We start from the raw sequence: 10,113 nt of genomic DNA on the forward strand, positions 1-10,113 counted from the left end.
GGTGACGGTTGCTAGGGTACAGTGGTCAGAACCAAACACATGAAAGTTACCTCTTAAGTTTCTATTTTATAACATATTTTATGAAAAAAAAACATTTTTGCTAGCATAAAAAATAAGTCAGCAGAGAGAGACAAAAATTTTTACTCTCAGAAATAGTGTTATACTCTAAGTAAGTTTTATAGCTGGTTGAGAGAGGAACTCCCTAAATTTTCAAGGTGTTATGGAGAAAATGCTCTTATCAGCTCTATTGCCTATAAACATTAACCCAGTGGCTGACCTGTGTACCTTCCTGTTGATGAAGTAGTGTAACATTTTACTTGATCTCAATTTACTCTAAAAATACTGTACTTTAAGTAATGGAACTCTGCTTAACCTTTTACAGCGGAAGTTCAGAGTGAAATAGAAAGGATTTTTGAACTTGCAAGAACACTGCAACTGGTAGTCCTCGATGCCGACACTATTAATCATCCAGCTCAGCTCAGTAAAACCTCTTTGGCCCCTATTGTAGTGTATGTAAAGATTTCTTCTCCTAAGGTAAGTGGGCTTGTTGTTTGCTGTGTAGTCAAAGTTTGCCAAAATGTTTACCTTGTAGTTACCACAAGGCTATGTCTTTATCCATCATAGAGTTTGAAGAGATGTTAGTCAGCTTTCGAGACTGACATACGCAAAGCATGATTATGAGTTTCACGGCTTAGGACAGCTGAGTCTCAAAGTGTGGTGGTCCCCCTGGGGGGTGGGCTCTAAGACACTTTCAGAAGGTTCACGAGGTCAAAACTATCTCCATAATGAAACAAACCCGACTCACTTTTTATGCCACTTTGACATGTGCACTGATGGTGCAAGAGGGATGGTGAAATGCACGAGTCTCAGCCTGAATCAAGGCCGGTACCAGGCAGTACTGGCAGTTACTGTACTCCTCCCTCCAGGTTTTAACCGCCTGTTAAAAATCAGTAACCAGTTTCACCTAGTTTTATTAACTCTGACTCTCACACAAGACTTTTAAGTATTGAGTAAGAAAATAGGAAGTACACGTAAGCTGCACACACCCAAGGACGTTAGTTATCCTGAGGACAAGCACTGGTATGATTATTGGAGCTGTGAACTGACCGGCCACTTTTGTCACGGAATGCCATTGTATGAAAGAACTGACAGGCGAGGTTTTTTCAGACTTGGGTATCACATCAAGGAAGACAATGAACAGCCTTTGTTACCAACGATGAAACTCAGGCTTTCAAAGAAAAATTACAGTTTTGGAAAACTCGCACCCACCTTTGAGACCTTGGAGCTTATACTAACAAAGACTTTCCTAATGAGATCAATGATAACATTAACAAATATGTATTAATATTATATAATGACGTGTATGAAACATTTGGAAGATCTGCAGAAGTCAGCAAACCATTATTTCCAAATTCCCGAGTAATGTTACAAATCATGCATGCTAAAAAAATCCAATTTCAAGACAGGCCAATGGAATGTAACGTAATCAAGTAAGAAAAGTTTATCAACACCGTTTCCTATTTCACATAGTGACTGTTCTTTAAGAAACTAGTGTAGTTTCTACACTGCAAAGAGTATTCACAGCAATACTCTTATCCGAAAAGGCTACTAAATATTCCTTTCCTCAGCTATGTATTTTTAGGAGGCTGGATTTCATCACATATTTCAACCCAAACTATCCACTGCAGCAGATCACATGTAAAGCAGACAGGAGACTTCAGCTGTCTTCTTTGAAGTCAGGCACTAGGGATGCTTGCAAAGAGTATGGGTATTTCTATAAAGTAATTTAGGCTATATGTAATAGGTTTGTTGTTAATTTCTAAATGAATATTTACTTCTAACACAGTAAATATTAGATATAGTTCACATAAAGAAACACTTTCTGGATTTCTCAAGACTTGTTTTAAACAAAGGGGCAGAAGACAAAGTTTGGTAACTGCTAGCCTGGAAAAAAGATTCAGAATAGGCTCCATGGCTAGTTATTTTTAGAGCTCGAAACTGAGATTTATGTTAATATCAATTTTGCAGGTAATGTTATATACATCATATTTTATACTTAGCATTTGTGGTATATGTATATAAAAGGTCACCAGAGGAAGGACTGAATCTTGTAATTTATCTGAGTACAGCTATCCCTGTTTAAAAAATCTTATCTTTTACAGGTTTTACAAAGGTTAATAAAATCTCGAGGGAAATCTCAAGCCAAACACCTCAATGTCCAGATGGTAGCCGCTGATAAGCTGTCTCAGTGCCCGCCAGTAAGTTCCCTTTATGTACACAGTATAATCCAGATGGAGAGATCAAGCCTGGCATTACACAAAAACAAAAAAAAAACAAAAACAAGCAAACAAAAAGCAGACAGTGAAAGGCCTGTTGGGGATAAGAATCCTCACCACTTGGCAGTGAGCTTCACTCCAAAGAAGTGACCGGTCCAGATCTACGGCAGGTCCTGTGCTCTCACCTTGTACCTGACACCTCATTCGTATCTGAAATGAACAAGATCGTGGCTTTAAAAACCTGGTTTATCAGACAGATCTATTTGGGGTTAACCCTATTAATCATAGGGAGAGCCTGACTGCCCCTTAATAGTTGTCTGAGAAATTGGTTTGAGAACATGTGAAACAGAGGTCTAAACAATCAGCTAACCAGATTCTGGCATCTTGAATACACTCCTACCTCTAAATTCATGCCTTACGCACCATTCCTTGAGACAACAGGTGGCTTCTGCTTTTTTTTAAAAAATGCAAGTATTTCAAAAGCTCCAAGAATTACGACTATACATCATTGTGATTGCTTGGAATATGTTAACACTTACAATAAACACTTTGAAGTACTTTGAAGTTTGGACCATGTCAAATCATCACTGGCTTCACCTGCCAAATTTCAAATTTCACTCTTGCCTCATGAATTTCCAGGGTTAAACTTTTCAGTCTGTGTCAGAACAGGCTTCTTCCTGTACTATTCAGATTGTATTCTTTTCTTTTTACACCTCATCCTACTTACCATGGTATCAATTCCTTTCACTATCGACAGGCAACCTTTACCATGCACTTTAACAACTGTTATTAGACCTTTTCACTCTCTAGCCATTGCTGTTGGTTAAGCATCCAGTGTTCTAAACAGCGATATAATCTGACTAAACAGGACAGTCAGCAGAGGGAAGAGGAGCAAATACAAAGCGGTACAGCTCATGAAACCCTCCCCTCTTTCATGAGGCTGGGGGAAGAGGCACGGAACTGGAGTCAGTCCTGGGCTGGTGTAAGTGCGCTGTCTGAAATGTTGCCTCTGCAGGAGCTGTTTGACGTGATCTTGGATGAGAACCAGCTCGAGGATGCTTGTGAGCACCTTGCCGACTACCTGGAGGCCTACTGGAAGGCCACCCATCCTCCCAGCAGCAGTCTCCCCAACCCTCTCCTCAGCCGTACTCTAGCTACTTCAGCTCTGCCTGTGAGCCCCACCCCGGCCTCTAATTCACAGGTGAGGGGCGTTATCACCTGTGTGGAGAAACCAGGCTGCCTAAGGTCACATCGCTGGGATCCGAGCCCAGATACCAGCCCAGGGCCTGTGCCAGTAGAGTGGCTCTATCCACATGGGGACAGATGTTGAGTGACTTAAACTCCTTCCGTGAGAGTGGCGTGCCTGTAAGAGAGGCAGTGTACACACAATGCACTATGCATACATACAGACTCTAGAAGCACTAACTACATGTTCATTAGGACAGGGGTAGAGGAACTTTCTACACAGCAGCACAGACAGTGGACTCCGGCTGGCTGGCTGCAGATCTGGGCTCCGCCTCTCACCAAGTGTATAACCTTGAATAGGCTTCTCACCTGCTCTTTACCTTCGATGCCTCAGGAATAATACTGGCAACCTATCTCAGGGTTGTTTTAGTAATGAATTAACAAGTACTGTGACTGCTAGGACAGTGCTTGTCTCATGGTGCCCCTGAAGCATTCCATACTTCACCGTTTTTTCTCCTTAGTCCTTACCGTAAGCCAAAGCCAACACCCTAAGGCTTTTCACCTTCCCATGTGTGTTCAAATGGAGGTAGTTAAGTGTATACCCATAAGGAGGAAAATCTCAGGGACCTGTGGCAGTGTTTAAACCATGGAAGAACATATAAAACAATGCCTTCCTTCCTTCATTTCATTATTTAAATAAAAAGGTCACTCTGTGCACTGTTCCAGGTATGCACAAATTAACAAAGCCCAATGTAATATAGTACAAACCTTATAAGTGCCACTGGATACCATCAAAAAAATGTAGTGACTCAGCTGGGTGAGATTCCATTTCACCAGTCTGGACATTTAAAAAGGAACCACAAGTGAATGGGGTTGCTGTGTGGTGCATCAGCGCCTCCCACTCTGACCCTGGCTGATGACTGTGTTTTCTGCCTCCGACAGCAGGGCTCTCAAGGTGACCAGAGGACTGATCGCTCTGCTCCTGCCCGTTCTGCTTCCCAAGCTGAACAAGAACCCTGCCCAGAACCAGCGAAGAAATCCCAGCACCGGTTTTCCTCCTCAGCCCAGCACCACAACCATCGCAGTGGTACAAATAGAGGCCTCTCCAGGCAAGAGACATTTGACTCAGAAACCCAAGAGAGCCGAGACTCCGCCTACGTGGAGCCAAAGGAAGATTACACCCATGAACATGGGGACCACTATGTCCCACACCGTGACCATAACCACAGGGACGAGCCCCACGGGAGTGGTGAGCACAGACACAGGGAGTCTCGGCACCGGGCCAGGGACCTGGACCGAGAGCAGGACCACAACGAATGCAACAAACAGCGAAGCCGTCATAAATCCAAGGATCGCTACTATGACAAGGATGGAGAAGGAATATCCAAAAAAAGGAATGAGGCTGGGGAGTGGAACAGGGATGTTTACATCCGCCAGTGACTTTGGCCCGTTTGTTTGTTTCTGTTTTTTTTTAAAGTCTTGTATAACATCACCCTCAATCTAAGTCTTTGGGGTTGGCATTGCAATCATACGTGATCTGTCTTGTATATTTTGTATTGCTGTTGCTTAAGTAGCAATAGCATGACAGAGTATTAATATACTTTTTTTTCTTTTGTAAGTGCTATATAAATTTGCCTGGTACAGCTGCAGTCCTCTGGTCATTTCCTGGACTTTTCAAAAACTGCTTGGGGTAACTGTCATTTGAACAAAATCTGTTGCCATCCAGGTGGCATTAGTATTTTAAGAAAGGTAGTTGATGTTTTCAAAAAATATAATTGCTATATCTAGCAACCCAGAATCGGCCCAGATAAAAAGTGGAATTTCTTGATTCTCTGTATTTTTAATATGTAGGCACCTGGTTTGCATATTCATTCATCCATGGACCACTGTTTCTTGCTTGTACCTCTGGCTGACTAAATTTGGGGACAGATTCAGTCTTGCCTTACGCGAAGGGGATCATAAAGTTAGAATCTATTTTCTATGTACTAGTACTGTGTACTGTATAGACAGTTTGTAAATGGTATTTCTGCAAACACCTTCTTATAATTATATATGATATAAATATAAATATATATATATATATCAGTTTGATCACACTATTTTAGAGTCTTAATGCCAAGTCAGCAGATTTGCTTTACAAATTACAGGGACTAGAAATGCCCACCTTCAGGAAATTGGTAATAACATTGTCTAGGCACCTACCCCCCTTCTAGTAGAAAGTCTGTATGTACATACTGTAAATATGTGTGATTGCTTGACTTGAAAAGGTTTAATTTCTGAATGTTTTACCATCCTTGTAAGTTTATAATTTTGACCATAAATTATGGTAAACATAACCAAACTCCAAAGGTTGTTCTAATCCATGCAGCTCACACTGATTGTGACAAACACATTCTTAGTAGCTAGTGTCTCATGTCACTGCACTGGAGGCTACAAGCCGTAACTCTGTCTGCACACATGTGTGCGTCCGTGTGTAAGAGTACGTGCGTGTGATTGGTTGAGATGAATATGTATGCTGAAGACTAAAAGAAACTAGAGACTGATACCTACAGTTCCTAGCTTTGAACTGAACTGTGGCTTTGAACTGAACTGTGCTGCGTGTTGCTTTAAAGGTCATGGAGCAGTCAGGGAGCGTGCTGCCAAAGGTGACTGGGAAAGCGTTCATCTGTAGGCTCCTTGTTTTCACTCCTAGAGAGCAAACAATACAGGCAACTTTTAACTGTGAGTGTTTCACTGGAAATGTACAATCTGTGTGTGTTCGAGTATTTGTTATAGAAAGAAAAGTTTACACAGCTTGTAGAATTATGTTGTGGGAAAATAAATTTTTTTAACTTCTCCCACTTCCTTTTCTAACCCTGCTTATTATTCCTGTTATCTCCCAGTTCACCTATCATTTCACGCCCCCCCCCCCACGAACTCAAAAGAGTTTCACTGTCTGTCAAAACCCAGAAGTGCTTCTTATAACCAAAGTTTCTTCTCTTCAGAAGTAATCAGGGCAAATGGGGTGACTTGATGTGAACAACATGGTGAGAACACTGTCTTACATCAGACACGAGCTCGGAAGGGGAAGCCAGAAGAGACCATCTCCACGCCTCAATGACACTGCTGTAGGCAGCTCACAGTGTGACTGTCATGCTAAGGCTAAAACCTCTCCATGTCTCCTCCAGGTATATTCTGTCCAGTTAGGACTGGGCAGGTGAGACAGTATTAGATGTACAAGTACCTAGCACTTGAAGTTTGTCCTTGGAAAATGCCTATCTATAATTGCCTCACTTCAGATTTGTACATTATAGAATTATTATTTTGTTAAATAAGTCGATCTATTTTTGTGTTGCTTTTTTGATTATTCCAGGTTCTTGGCAAATATTCTTGAACCTTTATAAGTAAAACTGTTTCACATTTAACTACTTATTTCCTTTACCCCCAACAAAGGTCATTTTAAAAAATGGGTTACCCATACATTGTTTTATCAGTTAATATGAAAACCTTTCCCTTAGATTCAATATATTTGTTAATCAGCTCTGTACCAGTGACATGGATTAATTTATTGAATATAAAAACTGTAGTCATAACATATACTTATGCCAAGTAGTTGCATCATTGGAAAATGACATTCCAATTAGGATTACTTTTATAAAATATTTTGGATAATCTTTCCATCATGGTGAGATGTTGCTGATCACCAGCCTCATCCTTTGCTACATATAATTTCATCCCAGTAATGACTTTAGAATATTGAAATTCTTAAAGTAGAACCGGTATGCACCTAAGCTGCTGCTACCACTAATCCCTTTCGAAGAGTCGTGCTGATGGACTCGAATTTTAAATTCCGTACTTGGATTCTTAGTTTTTCACTTTCCTGTGAAACACGTTAGTCCAAATCTGAGTATTCCTCAAAAAACTGTATTGCAGGATTTGGCATCTATACACGAAAACTATATGGCGAGCAGACCTGTAAACAGCATGTACGGAATTTGTAAAGAAGAAATGATCCCAGGGACACTTACTGGGATGTCTTACTGACCCGTGGAATGTAAAATCACAGTCTTTGCACTCAGCAAAAGCTTCATCTTAACTCAGTTGCAGAATCATGATTTTTGTCACCTACCTAGAAAATGCTGGAGAGTTAATAGTTCTAACTCTGCAAACCCATTTCAGTTTTTCCTATGCTCTTTCTTTACTGTTCATTTAAGTTACTGTTACAGACAGGTGCTGCTAAGTGTAGGGCGTCTTAGCCACAGTACTCAGGACAATGCCACATTTTTAACATGGTCTGTTTAACAAGCCCGTTAAACATTTGCTGTTGGCTACATTGAGCTGTTCGACAAACCAGATTTGAAGGCATTCACATAAAACAAAGAGCTGGTTCTACACTGTTTATTAGTAGTAGTATCAATTGTGACTTTAGGAATGATCCTTACAGTTGAGAATATGTTAAATCTTCAACACTTCCCATTTGTGGAGCATTTCCCTCAGGGCAATGCCAATCAGTGACGTCACTTTAGTGACCTCCCCATATACTAGTAAAATCACAACTTAGGGTGGGTACAGGATCTTTTAAGTATGAGCACAGCCGAATAATTTCCTCCACCTTAACACTACATTTGCAGCAATTCTTCCTGAAGATCCATTTTCATGACGAATTGAATTCCTCACCTTCGTCTGTTTGCTCAACAATGTAATGCTGCTAGTCTTGGGAACTCTGATCTTATTAAAACTTTTAAGAGTTACACTGTTAGAGAAAAAAAGGTAACTACATGGTTTGGGGTCAGTGGTTTAATTTTAGCTAAATTATATTTTTAACTATTTGTATTTCACTTTGCTATTTAAACTAAATGTGATACAGGATTTTGAAGTAAAATGTACTCACTGTTGAATTAAAATGTTTTTTTCTGTTTCACAGAAATATATGTCAACACTAAATATGTTAAAAGATAATATATTAATTTTCTTCCACACTTTCCTGATCTTTTTCCTTTTTATTGTATTTTTCCTTATGTTTCTTTGTCCTTTAAGATTAAATGTGTTTCATTTTCCTATTTGCTTTAACATTTGAAGGAAAGAAACCCACTGAAATGTATATGTTAAAGGAAAAAATTTTAACAGGATTATTCGTCCTTACTGTTTTCAATATGCAAATATTTTCTTCTATTTTGCCCGTGATGCTTATGATTTGCTATTTATCAGTATTAACCAAAAACTTACACACTTGCTACCATTTTCATCCCAGCTTACCACCTGAGGCTTTATAGACAGCATGAGAAGAAGTGCATTTTTAAAAATACATTTAAAATTTGGGAAAAGAAGCTGAGCCCTGGAAACAAAAGTGCCACAGATAAACACCATTTCTCTTTCGTCAGTGACACCTCCTGGGTGTAATGCAGAATGAGGGATATAAATAAGTCAGTCACTTATCTGAGCCTGAAGGAACTTGAAAAATTCTTCCCTTCCTTCATTAAGCATCCATTGGTGATATGCTCTGAAGCAGTGACAGAAAACACCGAGTCCCTGCCTCTAGGATCTTCCCAAGTCCTAGGACAGAAGTCACAGGCACCCCTAATAAACTAGAGTATTAACCAAGTGCCACACTACCAGTGGTTATGGGCCCTAGGGCACAGAGAGACAACTGTCTAACCCAGCCTCACAGAAGGGTATTCCAGAAAGGCTTCTTCAGCCCCAGCTGGGTGGCTTGGTTGGAGGGGTGGCTTGGTAGGAGGGGTGGCTTGGTCAGTGTTATCTTGTACACCAAAAGGTTGCAGGTTCGATTCCCTGTCGGGGCATATACCTGGGGTGTGGGTTTGATCCCTGGTCAGGTCATGTACCGGAGACAGCCAATCAATGTTTTCTCTCTCCCTCTCTACAAAATCAATGAATAATATCCTCCAGTGAAGATAAAAAACAAATGAAAAAAAGGTTTCTTCAAAGAGGAGGCCACCAAAAGGTCTTACCTGATCCAGAAGGCCTTGCAGTCTTGTTGGACATAATAGTTATGAGACATTCTTAATGGAAACCTATGGGGGTGAAAAACTATTAAGCAATTGTTTTCAAATGCCCACTGTATATGCCCAAGCCTCGGGGGTACTGGGATAATTTGCTAAGTTAACAAAAACAGATGTATATAACTCTACATGAGACAGCCTTTCAATTAGGACTGGGTGTTCAAATATACCTTATCTAAAAACAGGTAGGATGAGCCAAGAGTAAGCTTATAACTGATTTTTTTTAAAGCAGTCACTTTGGTCACTATAGGGAGATGTTTGGTCGCTTCTGTGGTTTGGATTTCATTCATGTTTTTATCTGAATTCAGATTTGATTGTACAGTGGTCCTTCTGTGTTCTGCTCTATCACAGCCACAAACAGCCGTGTCTGATGCTGGTGCCCTGTGAGACGATGTTCAACAGGAGGACGCCACGGCCTGTCTGTAGGTGCGGGTCAGTTCCCAGTTGTTGGATGCTGGCGTTCTCACCAGTCACATCTCTATGAACTGTTATAGCTCGTTCCAACAGATGACAAAAAGTACTGACATTGTAGAATGTTCTCTTTTTTTAATGCTACAAAGTGAAGAAAAGATTTATTTTACCTTTTAGTTTAAAAGCAGGGGGGGAAAAAAGAAAATAGTAAAGGCAGAATATCACTTGAAAGAGATCCAGAC

The 10,113-nt window shown here is 40.4% G+C and overlaps 1 protein-coding gene across 14 annotated transcripts in view; it reads left to right on the top strand.

The window, feature by feature from the left end:
* CACNB2 (calcium voltage-gated channel auxiliary subunit beta 2) overlaps nucleotides 1-8,193 on the top strand; it is a 336,710-nt gene extending 328,517 nt beyond the window's left edge. For 7 of the 14 annotated variants that reach the window (XM_037060790.1, XM_037060793.1, XM_037060797.1 and 4 more), the window contains 4 exons: nucleotides 383-534; nucleotides 2,163-2,258; nucleotides 3,292-3,477; nucleotides 4,407-8,193. In XM_037060790.1, coding sequence (XP_036916685.1) covers nucleotides 383-534; nucleotides 2,163-2,258; nucleotides 3,292-3,477; nucleotides 4,407-4,901 — 929 coding nt within the window. In that variant the 3' untranslated portion in view covers nucleotides 4,902-8,193. Of the gene's footprint in view, nucleotides 1-382; nucleotides 535-2,162; nucleotides 2,259-3,291; nucleotides 3,478-4,403 lie in introns of all 14 variants that reach the window. The other 7 variants (XM_037060789.1, XM_037060792.1, XM_037060796.1 and 4 more) reach the window with 1 other exon arrangement.
* Nucleotides 8,194-10,113: the final 1,920 nt, after the last annotated feature.

The sequence above is a fragment of the Sturnira hondurensis genome, unplaced genomic scaffold (assembly GCF_014824575.4).
Source record: "Sturnira hondurensis isolate 20B ecotype Veracruz unplaced genomic scaffold, ASM1482457v3 Scaffold0012488, whole genome shotgun sequence".
In the NCBI taxonomy this organism is placed as follows: Eukaryota; Metazoa; Chordata; class Mammalia; order Chiroptera; family Phyllostomidae; genus Sturnira; species Sturnira hondurensis.